Here is a 19,129-nt window from a genome sequence, read left to right as displayed (position 1 = left end):
GAAACCGTGCAAATAAAAGTCAGGAATATTTATTACATATCAAAAAAGCTACATATTTTGTGCAGAAACTCCCCTCGCTGGGCTAGCGCGCAGCCTCGCTCTGCGGCCAGCAGCTGCCCTGGCAGCCGGGCTCAGCCCGGCCCCGTGCCGCTCCCCATCACGCCTTGGCCCGCTCGGCTCCATCGTCGGTGCTGGCTGTCGGCTGGGCCACCGCCGGCCCCATCTGGATGGGCACGTTCCTCTCCGGGGCGGCCGGCAGGGCCAGCTTGGGGGCCTCGATGCGGAGCTGCCCCTCCTTGGACAGGGAGCAGGTCAGCGCCTCGGCGTCCACCTCCTCGGGCACGTCCCACTCCCGCTTCAGCACCTCGTACTTGTAGGAGAAGGAGCCCTTCTCATCCGTGCTCTGCGACTCCTTCTGCCCCACCAGCACCACCTTCCTGCCCACCACCTTCACCGACAGCTGCTCGGGCGTAAAGTCCTTCACATCCTGGCAGACGGAGAAGCCCTCGCTGGAGCCCTGGGTCAGGGCTGCGCTGGTGCTCGGGGCTCGCTCCGCAGCGATGCTGAGTCGGCTGGGGCTGCTCCCACTGCTCAGGAACTGCTCGAAGCTGCTCATGAACTCCCGAGCCCTCTCCATCTCCAGCCGCAGCTCCCGCTCCAGCTCAGCGAAGAGGGTGCCTGGATGTGGCCAGAGAGTGCGGATGGGTCCCAGCCATGGGAACAGCGAGCTGGATGTGGGCGGCATAAAGTGCAGGCGGCAAAGCATCTCTGCTGGTGTGTGCTCCCGGTGTGCGCTGCGGCTCTGCTCTGTGCAGGGACTGGAGCGGTGCTGAGCCGGGGCTGGGGAGCGGCAGGTTTTATCCTCCCCTGCCCAGGGGTGTGCCCCTTCCAGAACGCTCTCTCCCCACGCACCCTCCTGGAGCCATCGCCTATTTTTGAGAAACTGATCATCCACCAGCCAAAATAGCAGCGCCTGCTTCTGGGGACGCGTCACATGCCGCAAATAGGGAGCTGCGGTCACCGCTGGGAGCTCGTGTTTCTGCAGAGCCACCGTGATGTAGCAACGCCTGCGGGACCCCCAGCCGGGGGTCAGTAAAGCCCTCCCTGGCCCCCGCGCCCGGGGGCTCGGCAGGCTGCAGGTCACGCTGTGCCAGCAGTGTAAGGACGGTGCCACCCTTTAAACAATGTGTTAATACGTCACCCGCTGCCAGATGCCTCTCGCACTTTCCAGCCCCCCCACTCCCCCCCGCATCGCTGAGGCTGGCCGCTATCCCATCCTGGCCCCTCAGCACCTCGCCTGTGCACCCTGCCTGGGGAGGGGACCACAGGCTGGGTTCTGGTGTCCCTCCAGCAGCTGAGGGGCCTGCAAATGGGGCAGGGGGCAGAGGGGGTCTCCTGCCTACAGGTAGGGAGGGAACAGGCCACAGGCAAGGCAGGGCAAGGCAGGGAGGAGCCCAGCCCCGCTGCCTGCCTGGGAAGCAGAAAGGCCACAGATTTTTGGCAGGGGTGTCTCAGGCATCCCGTTCGGAGCCTGAGGTGATGCTGCTAATTATAAGCCAGGAGAGCAGAGCTGCAAGACTAAGGGCGAAGGTATGCCGGGCACGACGTAAGAGGTGCCTCTCCTCATGGATGAGTAAGAAGAATGAGCTGGAACGGGCTGGAAAGAGCTGAACTCTTCGCCAGAGGATGACGTGCTGTACAGGATGAGGCCACTCCTCCCGGGAAGGGGAATAAAAGCCACAGGCGGCAGTGCCGGGGCAGAGTGTTCCCAGCTCACTGGAGACGGGACAGCAGCAGCAGCAGCAGCAGCAGCAGCAGCAGCAGCAGCAGCAGCAGCAGCAGCAGCAGCAACAACAGCAGCAACAGCAGCAGAGATGCTTTGCCGCATGCACCTCGCACCATTTGCCTCCAGCTCCCTGGCCAGCCGCCTGGGCACAGTGAGGACCCTCTGGCCGCACGCAGAGACCATCTTCACTGAGCTGCAGCAGGAGATGGAGAAAGCTCGGGAGTTCATGAGCAGCTTCGAGCAGCTCCTGAGCAGCCAAGGAGCCGCTGTCATGGAGCGAGCCCCGAGCACCAGCACGACCCTGACCCAGGGCTCCGGCGAGGGCTTCTCCGTCTGCCAAGACGTCAAGAACTTCGCTCCCGAGCAGCTGTCGGTGAAGGTGGTGGGCAGGAAGGTGGTGCTGGTGGGGCAGAAGGAGACGCAGAACGTCGATGAGAAGGGCTCCTTCTCCTACAAGTACGAGGTGCTGAAGCGGGAGTGGGACGTGCCCGAGGAGGTGGACGCCGAGGCGCTGACCTGCTCCCTGTCCAAGGAGGGGCAGCTCCGCATCGAGGCCCCCAAGCTGGCCCTGCCGGCCGCCCCGGAGAGGAACGTGCCCATCCAGGTCAGCCCCGCAGCCCCGCAGCCTGGACCAGCCTCCGAGGATGGAGCCGCCAACAAAGCCCGGGTGTAACGGGAGGGGAACCAACGGCCCACGGCGGGACCAGTGCAGACAGCAGCAAGTCTCGGGTTTTAGCCCAAACAAGCTCCATCAGCGATGTTGTCATTTTTTTCACTAAACTGGAATGTTTTTGTATTCAATAAAAATACTTTTGCATAGAACCTGCTTGTGCTCTCTTGGTGTTGACTGATGGGAAGGCTGGGCCCTGGTCTCAGCTCTTGATGTCAGAGGATCTGGATGCACAGAGAGGGAAGAACCTCCCCTGCTGCCTCAGGGCAGCACAGAATGGGGCCCACCACAGACCCAGAGGGAGGGAAGGGAACTGTGAGCACTGCTGCTCTGGGGCGGGGGGGGGATGCAGGAATCTGCCAAGTGGGGAGAGGCAGCCCCACTCACCTGCAGGGGAGCAGAGGCAGCTCCCTCCTCATGCTGACAGCATCTGCACCAGCTCCACAGCCCCTCACTCGGTGGCCAGTGCTGCTGAATGGGAAGACAGCTTGGCTGGGTGTAGGGTGCCCCACTTCCCCCCCACCCACCCTGAAAAGGGGCTGCTGGAGCCCCCTGTGAGATCCCAGCAGCACGGAGGGTGAAGCCCATTCCCAGGCATCGTGTAACCACCCGCGCTCAGGTCTGGGCAGGCAGCAGGTATGCAGGCAGGCACGCCTGTTTGTGCTAAAGCTGCTGGGAGCCCGGACAGCCCTTCCCCACAGCAAGGTGGCATCTGCTCCACAAAGCCCTGCTGCACACCTCTGCAGCTAGCCACAGGTCCCCAGCCACGAGCCCCCCGAGCTCAGCAGCATGAGACACCACTTAGGACATCACAGGCTCCTTCACAGCGATGGAGAGCCAGTCCTGGAAGGAGCCAGAAACGAAGCCATCAACCAAGAACCAAGGAAAAGAAGCCAGCAGATGGCAACAGCATCTTGCATTGTGTTCACAAGATTGTTCAGATTTGGGATTAGGGAAGCGCTTCTCCAACAGGTCTGTTCCTTGCTGCCTGCAGAAACCAGCAGCACCAGTCCAAACCACACCAGAAGCAATGAGACCTGGGATGCCCCACAGAGGTCCCAAGCTCCCCTGGCACACAAGCTCCTTGCAGGCAACAGAGACAAGCAGCACCCGCTGCACACCAGGTGAGCTGATCCCACCTGAGGCCACCACAGCCCATGCTCCAGCCAGATGTCAGGAACTCGAGCCCCTTCCTGCTTCCAGGATTTTAAGAAAATCCAGCATGAGCAAAAAGCACCAAGACCCCAGACAGAGGATGAAGCCTGCATGAGCCAAGGCTGTTCACACAGACAACTTTATTTGCAGCTACTCAGCAGAGCTTTCAGAGCCCCAACCCTGCAAGCCACGGGCAAGCCCAGCCCAGGGACAATCGTAGCTGTACCCCCCCGCAGAGCTCCAGCAGCAGCCACGCAGCTGAGGAGAGGCAGCAGGCTCAAGAACCAGCACATCACAATCTCCAAGCTCTCCCAAGCACATCTGGTGCCGGCCCAGCAGCACAGGCGGTAGAGCTGCAAGGGGGTGGCTCCGCATTCCACACCGACTCCAGGTCTCACCCATGGGTGTAAGGATCTCATTAGTCCATGCAGCAGTGACATGAGAGAAGCATCTTTCAACATCATCACCCTCCAGGGACAGAGGCATTTTATTCATTAATACTTGAGCAGAGTATTCCCAAGCCTGTCCAGCCCAGCTCCTCTGCATACTGCTCCCCCAGCTCCCCCCAACCTGCACCGTAGATGGCTCCCCTAGAATATTCAGCAACAAGTAATTCCCCTATTTGCCTCAGGCTTCCTCACATGCAGCTACGCAGCACACCACAAGCTTACCAAGCCACCTGCAGCATCGCTGTAAGGAGTTCCTGCCCCTTGAGGAGCTGGAGCTGCAGGACTCGGGCAGAGGGCCAAGGGCAAGCAGTCCAGGCACCTCCCTGCCCCGGGAAGGAAGGTCACGTCTCCCTACAAAAGAGCTGGGTGCTGTACACACCACAAGCAGCCTAGTGCATCTCTACCTCCGGCACCGCTGTTACATTTTGGCCCGCTCCCCTTCTGGTTTGAGCTGATTAAGAAACATGAACATTGTTGATTATGATAGGTTTATAAAAATTTTTTTTTTTAATCACACAAAACTGAAGTCTGTGATGAAGACTAAGTTGACAGTTCCTCTTAAATACCAGTATGCATAAGACATTGCATTAGGCACTAGGCAGCAGCCAACATCAGTTAGAGTCTGGCAACAGAAGCCATTTTAATACCTCCCTTCACACTTCGTGGAATTACAGGCTTTTGCAATACATATTGTTTCCACTGACAAGTTATCCGAGGTTTCCCCCACCCCACCTCTGTACATCAGTAAACCATGTGTATTCACACTAGAGTAGGGTTAACAACATTAGTGGCATCACAACCATCAAAAAAAGGACAATTTTCTATACAAGATTTTTGCAAAAGTTGCAACAGGATTAGTGCATTACAACAGAACCAGAGATAGAAAAAAAAGAAGAAGAGTTGGCATGCTAGAGTCCAACACAAATAAAGACAACAGGCAGCTAGTTGTATGTACTATATTGACAAGATACTGATTGGTTACATGAAGAAACATACAATACAAAATACAGAAGAAACCGGTTTTGCTTCCCTCTGCCCCACCCCAGAATACTCATAATCGATTTGGTCAATAAGTGGCTGAAAAGCCAGAGTTTGTCACTATAATGCTACAGTTTAGTGGTTGTTCTAGGCGTATCGTACTGGTATTAGCCTTAGCTTTTACACACGGGTAATTTTAATCAAGGTTGTCTAGTCTCAATATCCCTTTGTTTCCAATAGTGAACTACAGTACTGTGGGACCTGGGTGCTGCTGGCCCTCACCCACAGGAAGGGATGAGCTGGCTGGGCAGACACCAGGTCATGCATCCACCACCACCAGGAAGAGGGAAGAGCAGAAGTTCATATATTAAAAAAGTGACTTAAGACTTAGAATTGAATTAGTATTTGTACAGAAAGGTGCAGGTGGAAGAACTTCCTCCAGCCTATGATCAGAAAGGGATGGAGAAATCACAGCAGCCACCGGCAGCAGCCGCTCTACGGTAAGTGCGATTGTTAGCGTGGATTCCAGTCACGTCATTCGAGGGCTCGTCAGGTGGGAACGGCTGCTCAATTGCTGCAGCACTGGCTCCTGCTAGGCTGACTGCTCTCCTGAAGGTCAACCACCCGATTCCTACCTGGGCCACCAGGAACGTTCTGGGGTTCATTTTTTGGCAGTTTCTTGGCTAGAAAGAAACAAGACATTGGTCAGCTCCCCTGCAGAGACCAGCCTCCTTCCCACTGCGGAGCACAGCTGGGCTCAGCCCTGCTCTGGCCCAAGCCCTCTCACCTCTTAAGGATTTCGGGATTGGACACCGCTAGCAGCACGAGTCCAGCAAACCAACCCTCTCCTACTTCTGGCTGTCATCAACCCCGCTCCTTCCTTACTCACAACCCCAGGTAAGGGGAGAGAGGGACCAGGCTTTGCAAGGCAAAAGCTCCAAACACTCAGGGAGCGACCGTACACCCCAGTGCAGCAAACTGGTCATCTGCTCCAGTAAGAGCCTCCAGACCCTGGCTGACATGGGAGCAACCATGGTTTCCAGTGAGCTGCACTGCTGGTGTCAGAGCTGCTCCAGCCATCCTTCTGCACACAAGCTGTTACCTATTGCCATGAAGATTTCATTCACATTCATCGCTGTCTTTGCGGATGTCTCCATGAACAGCAAGCTGTTGTCATCTGCATATGTTTGTGCATCCTACAAACAATCACATTAGAGTGGTAAAGGCATCCTGCCAGGAGGAGGCCCAAGCAGGCTTCACGCACTTCACTTGTTGGCAAAGTAAACACTGCAGAAAAACTCTGTCCCACCTCAAGAAAATCATTCCCACCCCAATCCCTGACCTCATCTGGCCAGGACAGCTGGGAGACACACACCCTTGATAATGCTGCATGGCTGGTTGTCCCAGCAGCCGAACTGGCGTACAGCAGCACAGGCTGTTTGTGAGCCACTTCAGCCAAACGCAGACACAGCACGTCCCAAGCAGCACACCACCTTGTACTTTGGATAGCTGGGAGAGTAATACAGCCTGTAGATGCACCACAAGCAATCCTGTGCTGAGGTCTGAGATAAGAGCTTCTCCTTGAAAGCTTGCCTTAGACAAAGTAAGAGCTGTGAAGAGTAGAGAACGATGGGGAATGATCCTCCACGTGTCTTGTATCTAAACGACACCATTTCATACCCTGCTGAAGACAGCCCCAGATGAGTAAGGCACCAGAAGAGACTGAAGACAAAAGCCTGTGCTCTGCGGGCCTTTATTCTCCACATCTGTCATAACCGTTACCAACCAGAGCTACACGTGCTGTGAAAGGAGCGCACGGGAAAGGCAGGCTACAGTTCACATTAAGTGGCATGCTGGGGTGCTCAGCAGCATCAATCTTGACTTCCACTCTCCCTCAAAGCATTTTGCACATAGCCACTACCTCCCCCACTTAAGCAAAAAACCTGCTTTCCTGACTGCTCAGGTAACAACTGATCCAGATTCCCACTCACCTGGAAGTCCACAGCTCTCTTGGTAGCAAGGTCTGCCTTGTTTCCTGCTAGTGCAATTACAATATTGGGGCTAGCCTGCCTCTGCAACTCTTTCACCCAGTTCTTGGCTCGTACAAATGTGTCCTGGAAGCAAACAGGAGGCAGCAGTCAGGAAGGGCAGCCTTTTCTAATCCACAGTGAAGATATGATTAGAACAAGTCTTTCCTGTAAGAAGTGTTCTGCCTTTACAGCACTTTGTAGCAGGATCCTTTATCAGCTTAGACAGCCTCGGTCAGAACCGAGGAAGAGGCCATTAGCAGTTTTTAAGGAACTCTGGACCTGCAGGCAGGCATCTGCAGGGACTCTGAACCCAGACACTCTCCCAGGGATCCCAGAAGCATCGACTGCAAGCACAGACACCTCCCCAGTAAACACTGACAGCCTGCCCTGGTTTCAGCTGGGATGGAGTTAACTTTCTTCTCAGTAGCCAGTGCAGTGCGGGGTTTTGGCCGTGATGTGAGAACAATGCTGATAACCGCACTGACGTTTTTAGTTGTTGCTGGGTGATGTTTATACTAAATCAAGGACTTCTTGGTTCCCTGGGCCCTGCCAGCGAGAGGGCTGGAGGGAACTGGGAGGGGACACAGCCAGGACAGGTGACCCAAGGTAGCCAAAGGGATATTCCATACCACATGGCATCATGCTGGGTATATAAACTGGGGGAAGAAGGAGGAAGGGGGGGACATCTGGCACTATGGCATTTCCCAATTAACCGTTACGTGTGACGGAGCCCTGCTGCCCTGGGGGTGGCCGAGCACCTGCTGCCCATGGGAAGCGGTGAATGAATTCCTTGCTTTGCTTTGCTTGTGTGCGCAGCTTTTGCTTTACCTGTTAAATTGCTCTTATCTCAACCCTGGAGTTTTACATTCCGATCCTCCCCCCCATCCCTCTGGGTGAGGGGCAGTGAGAGAGCAGCCGCATGGGGCTGGGTTGCCAGCCGGGGTTAAACCACAACACAGCCCTACGAAGTACTCACTGTGTTAGTGATGTCGTAGACAACAATGGCTGCCTGGGCACCTCGGTAATACATCGGTGCCAGGCTGTGGTACCGCTCTTGTCCTGCTGTGTCCCATATTTCAAACTTCACCGTTGTGTCATCCAGACAGACTGTCTGTGTTAGGAAGGCAGCTGAAAAAGAAGGTGCACATTTGCCTTACCTCCAGCTGGACAGCCCCTGCAAGCAAGAGCCAGGAGCTTGGAGCAGTTCTGCTTTTGCACGGGAGCGAGTAGAAGCCCCAGACAGAGGCCAGTGCAGTGCCCTTTGCTGTGGAAGTCGCAGCTCTGCTGCATCATCAAGCCCCTTGCACCCAGGAACCCAAGAGCCACCACAGAGCCGACGGGAAGGTGGCCCTGAGCCCAGGCAGCAGTCAGCCACCAGAGCAGCAGCACTGCCGGTCCCTTCCCCAGCAGCCTCCTCCCACAGATCATACAGTACAGCTGCAGCATCGCTGGGATTAACTTTGGAAAGCACCACAGTACCAAAGCACTGAAGTCAGCCCAGTTACTAAATTGGGGGGGTGCAGTGTAACTGGTTATTTTCTTGTTCCAGCAAGTATAATATCATGCATTACAACTAGGATAAAGGCAAGCAGCCCTGGACACAGACTGAAGCAGAACAGCAGAGTGCCCACATAGCCCTCTGCAGCACAGCATTATGCCTTGCTTGCCCATAAGCTATATTTACAGCTATACTTACTCCTTGCATGGGTTACTATAGGGACGAATCAAGCTTTTTCTCAGTACACACCTAGTATTACTGCCCAGAGACCCAGGTGCTGACTGACCTTTGACTGGTGACACTGTGGTAACTATTTCAAGCTAAAGAACTACCAGACCTGAAAGAGCTGTGGAAGTAGTTAATAGTATCAGGCTGGAAACAGCCCCAAAATCCCAGGTCATGGTCTGAAAAGATAATTAAGTGCTATGAACTAAGCTGAAGGCCTCTGTTCTAATTAGAAGCAGGAATTCAAGCGCTGGAAGCAAAGACGCCTTAGAGGCAGAGCGCACAGTTGCCATAGCATTACTCTCTGCTGTGCTGATCTTCACACTAACAAACAACTTGTAAACCAAGAGTTGAAGCATTAGCTGCTTGACTATTTATAGCAAAAACCCCAGACCAGACTGAAACAGCCATTATTACTTCTGACACCCTGGACTGCATCAGGGAGGCCAGCACCTTCTAGCCGTAGGCATCTGGAGTTGGGACTCACCTCCAATCGTGCTCTCCTGGTACTCATGGAACTGCCCCTTCACGAAGCGCAGGACGAGGCTGGACTTCCCCACTGCCGACTCTCCCAGGAGAACAAGTTTAAACTGGCAGATTTTGTTTCCAGCAGCTGGTCCATTCGGTCGAGCAGCTCCACCTCGACCTGCCATTGTGGCCTAAGTGCAGGAGTGCCAAGAGTTAAGGATGCTGCAGGTTCTGCACTGGGATCCACCTGGAGGCAGGTTGCAACTGGAGGAAGAAGAAGTCGGAGTTAGTGACATGCTCATGGACCAGCCGTACCAGTTCCAGAGGGTGGGTTTGATCTCCAACCACCATCAGCACAGGCAGGTGGTGACTTCTTCCTATAGTGGAAAGTTATCAGCTGCATGCACCACAGCACTATTGGGCAGTTTCTGTCAGTCAGCAACTCCTTCAGCAGGACCTTAAGTCTTCTGAGCCTCCTCAGAGAAAGGATATTGGTAACACAAGGTTTCCTCCCCACCAGTGGGCCCTCCAGCACTTCCACTATGTGTGGACATTGCACACACCTTGCTAGGGTGAGGCAAGTAAAGAATACTCAGCACACCAGTTGGTGTTTTAGAGCTTTGTCTATGAACAACAATTACTGCAGTGCGTGGAGGTAACAGATTGACCTTTAGCTCCTTCCACCTCCGAGTTCATAAGGCAGCAACTTCAGACATCAATGCAATACAGGGATGACTGCCACACGTAAGCAGTTACAGGGTGTAGTTGTGTCAGCCCTTCAGGTCGTAAGGCACTCAGACAAAGGGAGTTTCTAGATGCAGTTAGTTTAGAAGCACTCACACCAACCCACTAAATACTGCACCTCAGAGCAGTCCCAAGGGGCACCTCTGAATTGCCACCCAGCAGCCTGTCACAGGGTGCAAAGTTATTTGGTAGCAGCCGCTCTCTGGGCACCAGCTGCCTGTTCAGAAGCTAAAAGCAACTCCCCCCCATCCCTGCTGCAAAGGGGTACTGACCCCCAACAGTCTCAACAGCTTGATCCAAACGCCGAGGCAATACCTGACACTTCCCACACCCTGCCCGGCTGCCTCAGTGCCCTTAACCCCAACCATTCCAGGTCCAGGCTACTGGCCACATTCTTCACGACCATTCAAATCCAGCTATGCTGAGCAGCACAAACAGGGAGCATCACCCACGATCAGACCTGCCACCCCATCTCCCCAGCACCAAATCTCTAGAGCTGTGCAGAAGCACAAAACCATTGCAAGAACAGCAAGACAAGCTGGTTTACACCCATAGTTAACCACCAGTGAAGTCGCAGTGCCTTCTTAACCAGTTAGCTCAACCGCCTGCAGCAGACAACAGGAGTCCTTTCAAAGCACACAGTTACACAGATTTAGGCATACTTGCTGTACCCATCACAAGCCCCACTCCCTGTCAAGGAGAAATGCTACAACTGATTGCATCTGCTCTGTATCGCCACTTTTCCTTCAGCTCTCATAACTCAAGCTTCTCGTTGACAGAGACAACTGCAAAAAATCCCCTGAAAGCCAATTTCTCCATCTTCTGCATGCATTCCCAAGGAGACTCCGGGTATGCTCTGAGTAGATCCAGCATTTACCCAGCAAAAATCAGATTCCTGTGAATAAGAAACTTAAAGCAAGTTGAAATCTCATCGGGAGTGTCCTGTGAACAAGGCTCAGGCTTGCCCGAGTACACAGGCTTACCAAAAGTGTATTTGAATACCTGCTTTCCAGAGCAAAACCTGTCCAGTTTTGACTGCTGTGAGGCTACTTTAAGTAGGTCTCACATTTAAACTCAATTCCCTAGTTCGATAGGAAACCTACAGCCATTCCAGTCCAAGGGCTCATCCAGAGCAGCCGCTCATTAGCTTATCAGCTGGAGAACCTCTTCAGCTTTTGAAACACAAAAGCTCTTGAGCATACTCTGACCTACAGAGACAGTCAACCTCAAATTGTTTTGTCCAGGAGGCAAGTCAGAAAGCTCCTGTTAAGCCAGCACCATTCACTGTAGGTAGGAAAGAACCCACGAGGAGTAGTTGTGAAAAAGCCACTGCTTTGAGTGGCCTGGCCAGTCCTGGGTTAAGTCAGTTCAGAGCTGGGTCCTTGCAAAGGCTAGTCAGGACTCCCACCTTCTCTTCTGAAAAAGGACAAACACTGTTTTGACAGGATGAGAAAGCCTGATAGGAAGCAAATTAGCAACTTGTTTTTCTGGACAGTGAGGAAGCAGCATTTTGCAGCTCTGGCCAGGAGCTGCTTGGTTACCACCGCATCTGAGAGGCCCATCAGCAGCTCTGTATCTCTACCCACCTGAAAAGGTTTCCACCTTTTACAGTTTCTCCTCCAGCCAGAGTTTGGAAGGGAACAACTTTTGCTTGTTTAACCTTGCATTCATTTACCAGGGCAGTCTATCAGCAGTACACAAGCTCTGCCACCGGTTCAGGCTAACATTCTGCACATTAAACGCCACGTGAATCACGCCTCTGAGTTATGACCTCCTGAAATATGATAGGGGTGATTCCCAGAGCAAAACAAGGAAACAAGCCTGTTGACATCCTCAAGTCTTAGCGTGACCTATATTTCACAGATCTCTGTTCATTTTGCCATCTGGTTGTGCTATGTGAACTCGAACTACCTAGGCAAGCACATCCCTATGTCCAACTTCTCACCGAGAGCTACTGATCAGAGCAAGCACTCAAGCAGCTAGAGCCTTTGACCACTTAATTATGGACAACCTGATCATAATCTAAAGATGGTTTGAAGTCTGGCTGCAGGATTGCATGACTTCATGTCCACCTGAGAAGCTGCCAGACCTTTGGGATACTTCGGTGGAAGTTCAGATGACTAACTCATCGCTGAGGGTCGTGGGCTAAGAACATACATGAGAACAGGACAACCAGCTTCACAACTCAGCACATGTTCACAGCAAGACCAAATAACTGAAGCAGGTGGCTACCAAAGCTGTAGACAGTGAGAAGTCTCCTTCGAGGGATGATTACTTTGGCACCGTTTGCCAATGCCAGCATCTTTGAGGATCCCTGTCAAACAGAACTCCACTCTGAACACAGAAATAACAGCCAACTAAATTATACAGCCTGGATCTGCGCTAGATCAGCCCACACCAACCAGTGAATATCGGGTTGAGAAACAGGGAGTGCTTCATGCTGTATGAAGCAGTTTCTGATGCTCACGGAGCCTTTCATTCCCCCCTCTTCCAGAGTGGATGGGGTAGGCACCCCTCCTGCTCCCTGTAAACACAGACCGACCAAGCTACAGCGATCTTGTGCAGAAAAGCAAAAGTTGCAGCTTGCCATACTCATTCAAGTAGTCAAGGCCATGAGAAGGAAGGGTATGATAGGGTATTCATCTAATCAAGATTAACTAGTACTAATTTTCCTACTAGCTTCTTGTAACTAGTGAAACACAGCAGCTTATAATGCCACAAGATCCATAAAAAGGGACATGCTGGTTTGTTTGCTTACCCTACCCGCCTCCTGCTTACTGAGGCATATGCAGGAGCTCTGCATCACACAGAAAAAAATACCCATATTTTTAATTGAAAACACTTGGAACAGTCTCTGGAGATCAAAGACAAGTTTCAACACCTGTCCCTGCAACCAGGAACTCTAGGTCTATCATTTTTGCAGTTTATGCCCCTCAACACCTCACCTGCTTGCCAGGACTTGTTGTAGGGGCTTGTACACTTCCATGAATACCAAATTCAAGACTTTGAGTGGCAATTACTACCAGATCCCCATGTTAACCCCCAGACGAGACAATCGCTTCACAAGATTCCCTACCACAGGGAAGCTGCTAGGTGTCAGAAGTTACAGCATCTGATATTTTTGCCCCATGTCCACCCAGCAGCAAGAACTACTCGCAGCTGGTGACATTTAGAAACCCAATCCTGAAGAATCTAGTTACCCAAGAGGGCTGCTTCTGCTCTCAGCTATGCAAGAAGCCATTTCTCTGGGGATTTGTTGGCTTAGAATCAAAATACTCAAGACAAAAGCCCCAGTAAAGTATTTATCTTGTTAAATAGCTGACAGCATTACATGAATTCCTTGGCAAAGAAAGTCTGAAGTTACCGAGTGGTTCTGCTTCACCTAAGGCTGAATGGGCAGCTGGCCAGCGCCAGCAGGAACCTTGTGCTACCTTGCTCCCACCCAGAACTGGCAAGTCACCTTTAGGACCCAGATTCACAAGCAACTTCCACAAGCCTGCCCAGCAGCAAGTGCAGGACCCACCTGAACAACCCACAGGCTCCACCGGCCCAGAACAGCATAGCACGGAGCGTCAGCCTGATTTTCCAACATATTAATATGATAAACAAGAGCAAACTTTAAAAGCCTTACTTGCAGCGGGGTCCATGCTGCAGAGGAAGGAGGAGCAGACCCAGCTCTTACAGATGAAATGAGCTGAGCCAAGAGACAGGCTTGAAGTCCAGACCTCAGTCCCTCAGCCCCATGGTCTGATCAGTTTTAATACTTCATCTTTCTACAGACAACATGCACTTCCCTTTACAAACAAAGAGCACTTACTCTCTTGATCAGTAAAGCTATTATCTGGAGCTTCAGTAACAGCTCTAAATTAGGGAATTAGTCATCACGGTTGTCAGGAGCTGCGCTACAGCCTTAAAATGTAGATTCACAGACCTAAATCGGCCCAGCAAGCAGTTCCAGAAGTATTCCTATGGTTGTTACACTATCACAAGTTGGTCACAACTCTCCAGAGTCCCATGCCCTAGCCTCCCAAAGACTTGGGCACAGTCATTTTAATTTAGAGGCAAATAGGATTTACGTTGGCAAAAAGTTAAATTACTTTTTGTTGATAGCTGCAGTCCTGACCAAGTATAGCAGAATCTTTAATACCAGCTCCTTTTCATGCTTTTAATACACGCATCTGTTTCCTGACATCTGCAGAGCCCCGGCCTCTGAAGCAGCCCCAGCAGCCGGCTGTTTTTCAAAGCAGCTTTTCAAAAACAATTCTATCCGAGATTTCAAGGCCACTACCCTGCAGTTACCACTCAATCCAGCACAGATGCTCCGTGCAGCTGAGCTAGCTGGACAGTACAACACACAGTTACCCCCAGCTGGGCACACCAGCAGAAGAGGCTCTTCCATCCCTTCCCGATGCAGGCTGAAGCCTGGGCTTGGGAAGGACAGCTGCCAAGCACAGCGAGGGGAGCCACCTCCCTTCGGTCACCTCTAAAGCTGGATTAACAAAGCCTTTGAGGCAAGACAAGGAGTTGTGATGAAGACCAAGTTTCTGCTGAGCCCAAGCGGCCAAGCCAGAGATCCAGACAGGCAGTGCTGTACTTGCACAAGATCATCTGAAGTTCAGATCAACTCAGAACGCTTCTGTATACAGCCCAAGACCAAATCTCATTTGCTAGATGTCATCTGCCTGAGCTAGGGCAAGTCAGCTCTAAGGCCATTAGGAAACTATCAAGGCAGGAACACTCGTGCATCCTGCAAAGCTGATCAGACTCTGGAAGACAAGCTAAAAAGCACAGCCTGCACGACTGAGTCGAGAAGTGCAGAACTTTGGTCAGAGGAAGTGATCAAGCTCCCTCAAGCTTTTTTCCAGCCAGTTTAACCCCATACATCTCCCCTCAAAAGGGCTTCCTAGGTTTAAGTGGTTATTCTTTACCAGGAATTCTTAAAAACGCCTCATGAGGTAAAAAGGCATCACACTTACTGATGCTACCTTGGGGCTACGGTTTTTTAATACTCAAGAGACAGCTGACTAGGTATCAGCAACAAGAGTTATTACCACATTGGTCACACAGGCAGCAGAAGGAAGTTCCATGCCTAATCCAGTGGCAGTTTTAATTCTGCAGAACAGCATGACTAATTGCTTTTAAAACTGCAGTTAGCATCCTACTAGATCACCACAGCTGAACACAGACAGTGAGACGAAGCTGAGGTGTAGTGCTTCTGCCTGGTCCTCGTGTATCAAGAACGCAACAGGGATAACACCAGAACTCACGTTCTAACAAGGGCCACCAAACCTCTACTTGTGTTGACATCATGGTGAGAACTCACACCAGATCCGAGTGATGAAGACCCATGAACGCAAGCTTTCAGTACTGCTTCAGTCAAGCTCTACTTTAACCACGTTATGGAGACAATACATTTGCAAAGATTGCTTTAAAAAGAGCAGAATGAGAAGCAGCAGCTTTCTACCAAGTATTATCAAGGCATGAATTGCAGCAAAAGACTTCTGTGGAAGAGTTTTGCATCACCTTCATTTCATTAAGTGTCTCACTAGCTGGAGGGAGCATCCATATTCCCAGTCCTCACACTAACTCCTTCCTGGGGGGGTCTTACCTACTTTCAATTATCCTTGATACTGCAAAAACGTAGCCCTATTTCACAGAAGATGAGGCACAGCTAGGCTGAAGGGGTAAGTCATGAGTGCAGTCTGGTCCAACTAACTATGAACTGAACAAAACCATCAAGTTTTTAATTCTGCAAGCAAGGCTCTTAACTCCTGTTCTTGACATTGTCCACTGCTCAGCATGCCCTCAAAAGACACAGCTTAATTCTGACCAGAAGTCCAGCAACACGTGCCTTTAGATTGCACCTACTCTTCATGAAGAAGGTATGATCATTAAACGATGCAAAGCAGAAAACTGCCATCTTTGCTGCAAAAGAATCAGTGACCTTCATAATATCTTTTCCAGGCTGCACAAAGATCTCTTGCCTCCAGTAGCTCTTTATTTGGAGTTCCACCAAACAAAAGCAAACATGAAAACCAGTGTTTTCTTATCTGTTTATGTAGAACTACTCCAGCAGTTCATTCCTGTGCTCCAGGGGAGGAAAGCGTTCCTTTTAGGATTTAGATGAAGCTTTATTCTTCCCCACACGGTCACTTCCAGGAGGGTTCATTGTTTCTGGCTAGCATTTGGAGTGTTTTAACAGAGTTACTCTAATGACGTAACAGAACTTGCATAAGAGGACTTCAAACTTCATACCCCAAGGGAAGAAAACGCTGACTCCACCATTTCTACATTCTACCCTCTTAAGTATGCTGACCGAAATACTTTGGGCTACACCCGCTTCATTAGAAGCGTTCCCATTTCATTTCCTGTGTCTAGAAGTACTTGGCATTCTTTCCCCCTCCCTTTTCAGCGAAATGCCATGACCACCTATCCACTAAACACGCAGCAGTTTCAGAAGTTATGGCGATTTGTAGAAGAATGACTAGCAGGACCTAGAGCAATTCCAGAGCTGATCCCTCTTTAGATGCAGAAGAGCTTTGCTGTGAGGGAGATAATTGTCATCACAACAATTAAGTTTGGCCAAGCACACAAAGCATGAATACATTACTAGCGTGTTTTGTTTCAGACACTGCCCAGCCCCCTATCGGCTTCACTAGTAAAGCAAACGGGCCTAAACCCAACTTGCTTCATAGTAAAGCTGAACAAGTGTTTTATTTTACTATATTCATATCCACACATCACGCTAGCCTTCCCCTTACTGCTCTCTGATAATTTAAACCCTTCTTCAGGAGTCCCACTTCATCTTGCCTGCGTTGCTCCCTCACCTGAAGGGGTATCAGCACAGACTTAAACAGCCTCGAGGGACCTACACCGCCTGGCACTATCTTAAAGCCAATGTCATCTAAATTAGCCCGTGTATCTTAGAGGGAAAGATTGCCTCTAGAGGTAGGTTTTTGCTATGAGTAGTTGAGTGTTCAGACATACTGTTGAGATTCAAGAATTCTTAAGTCTGAGATTATTTGAGCACCGAGTCCCAGTTACTGAATCTAAGCATTGCTTTTCTTAACCTTGGAGGTCTCTATAGATTCATGCTTTACCTGCTCTCCTCACTCCAAGAACGCATTCAGGCCAACATTGTCTTGGATCTGCCTACACACACTATTCTGAACTCCTCACCCTTTCCAGTCACAGTTCTTTCACCTTATTATCCAGTTAAGCTGAAAAAATAGAAAAGACTTTTCAAGTCAAGGTAGTAGCGAATATCTAAGAGGATATTCCAAGAAAGTTCACTCAGACAGCACGGCGTGTCAAGCCAATATGAATCAGAAGCATCTTTCTTTTTTTGGTCTCAACCAAGCTCCAGAGTCCTGCCTTCAGAGTAGGCTCAGGAGTCCTAACTTAGTGCCAAGCATGACATCAGTTCCGCTATAACCAGGGCAGCTCAAATATACGTTGACCCACCACACACAAAAACCTAAGAATAGTAGATGCGAGTCGTTCCACCTAAGACTTAAAATAGTACCTTGGTGTACTCTCTTCCCTCCGATTTCCTTACATGCCTGGAAACAGTCAAGGTCAGAACTCTGACAGCCACGTACAAAAGCAACAAGCTAAAAGGTCAGCTGAGATCAGGTCAACACTTTATTTAGTCTCGCTGGCAGACCAGTTTACTGCAAGAGTCATGGTCAGTTAGCAGAGGGCAACTACAACTGTCACTGCTCCTCACAGCCTCCTACCCAGCCCCAGGAGTTTTAGCAGCACCTTGAGCACTACCAGAAACAAGGGTCGAGCAACTTCCACAGGATTTAGCACAACAAACCTGTTGCTCACACTTACATCTGCACTGTTAGCCTCTGCAGGATCACATACCAACTACAGTCTCAGCTTACATGCAGTGGTCTCTCCCCCCGTGCCGAAGATCCGAGGGTGGCCTTGCATCTGAACGCAGCTGGGTTTCCTTCCAGACAAGCTACAAAGCTTCCTTGCAGACTTTAAGCCTCACTCAAGAGCCTGCAGCACAACATTTCACTTCACAAGCGCCCCTTGGGGAGGCACAGGGGCTGCGTTTGTCACCAGCAGCAATCCAGAATAGCCTCCATTCCACTAGAACCTATTTTCAGCAGATAAAGTCACATCCTTCATTTAGACAGTTCTCTACTCGGGAACCTGGCCGGGCTTTCAGACTTCTAGAGTTTCTATTCCCACCTCAGCAGCTGAGTAGCTACGACAGAACATTACACCATCGCTGCCCTTACAGGTGCCACACCTTCCCCAAATTCCATTTAACTTTCAGTCGGTGCTACAAGAGAGACAAAGGAGTTGGGAAACAGCAGCCGGGCAGACACAGCGCACCGACAGCGGGCACTTGCTACGGAGTCCTTCCGACGTACGGGGAGCAGCAGCCCGGAGGGGTGCAGGGCTGAGCCCTCACCGGGCAGGCACGGCGCTCCCCTCGAGTTAGAGACCGTCACCTCCGCCGCGGGCTCCCTTCCCCGGGTACGGCTCCCTGTGAAGTCAGTGCCACGCTCCGCCAGGCCGGACCGTCGGTGCACGGCGGCAGCGCCGCTCCCCCGCCTCGCCAGGACACCCGGCGGGTCCGGCTCGCCCAGGACCCGGCGAGGGGGCGTTATTTCGGGCAGCCACGGAGGCCGGAGTCCCCCGTCCCGCTGACGGCAGCACCAGCTCGCTCCAGAGCCCGGCTCACGCAACCTCACGGCGCAGCCGGGGCGCGGCAGCCTCGCCCCACCCGGTACAGCGGCGCCCCCAAGCCGCTCCCACCGCGGGGCCCCCGCGGCCGCCTGCCCCAGCCGGCCAAGCTCCCGGGGAGCCGGCTCTGCGGCACACGGCCCCGGAGGCAGCTGGGTCCGCAGGCCAGGCCCCATCCGGAGCAGAGCTCGGCACCGAGCCGCGCCAGGCCCCGCCGCAGAGATGCGGGATGAGCCACCCCGCCAGCCCCACTCACCGCCTGGAGCGCCGCTCCCCCCACCGCAGGTGAGTCTCGCAGGCCCCGGCCCTTACTTCCGCCTTTACCCGTTCCGCTTCCGGATCCGCCCACCCCTTCCGCTCCCAGCCCGCCGGCCACAGGCAGCGGCACCTGCCAATCAGGCGGGCCCCGCCCCGCTG

At 52.1% G+C, this 19,129-nt stretch overlaps 3 protein-coding genes across 3 annotated transcripts; 1 reads left to right on the top strand and 2 right to left on the bottom strand.

The window, feature by feature from the left end:
- Nucleotides 1–13: 13 nt before the first annotated feature.
- LOC121098795 (heat shock protein 30C-like) lies at nucleotides 14–1,145 on the bottom strand. Its single transcript, XM_040617160.1, has one exon. It carries the CDS (start codon nucleotides 764–766, stop codon nucleotides 158–160), a length of 609 nt encoding a protein of 202 aa, XP_040473094.1. The 5' UTR covers nucleotides 767–1,145; the 3' UTR covers nucleotides 14–157.
- Nucleotides 1,146–1,478: 333 nt separating this feature from the next.
- LOC121098793 (heat shock protein beta-11-like) lies at nucleotides 1,479–2,604 on the top strand. Its single transcript, XM_040617158.1, has one exon. It carries the CDS (start codon nucleotides 1,704–1,706, stop codon nucleotides 2,457–2,459), a length of 756 nt encoding a protein of 251 aa, XP_040473092.1. The 5' UTR covers nucleotides 1,479–1,703; the 3' UTR covers nucleotides 2,460–2,604.
- A 2,071-nt stretch (nucleotides 2,605–4,675) lies between these two features.
- On the bottom strand, nucleotides 4,676–19,110 carry RAB5C (RAB5C, member RAS oncogene family). The gene is made up of 6 exons (XM_040617159.1): nucleotides 18,969–19,110; nucleotides 9,279–9,523; nucleotides 8,045–8,196; nucleotides 7,030–7,152; nucleotides 6,141–6,234; nucleotides 4,676–5,721 (listed from the first exon to the last, which is right to left on the bottom strand). Exons 2-6 carry the CDS (start codon nucleotides 9,442–9,444, stop codon nucleotides 5,606–5,608), a joined length of 651 nt encoding a protein of 216 aa, XP_040473093.1. The 5' UTR covers nucleotides 9,445–9,523; nucleotides 18,969–19,110; the 3' UTR covers nucleotides 4,676–5,605.
- Nucleotides 19,111–19,129: the final 19 nt, after the last annotated feature.

Source organism: Falco naumanni, chromosome 18, assembly GCF_017639655.2.
Source record: "Falco naumanni isolate bFalNau1 chromosome 18, bFalNau1.pat, whole genome shotgun sequence".
Taxonomy (NCBI): Eukaryota; Metazoa; Chordata; class Aves; order Falconiformes; family Falconidae; genus Falco; species Falco naumanni.
This window is presented reverse-complemented; position numbering and strand designations above follow the sequence as displayed.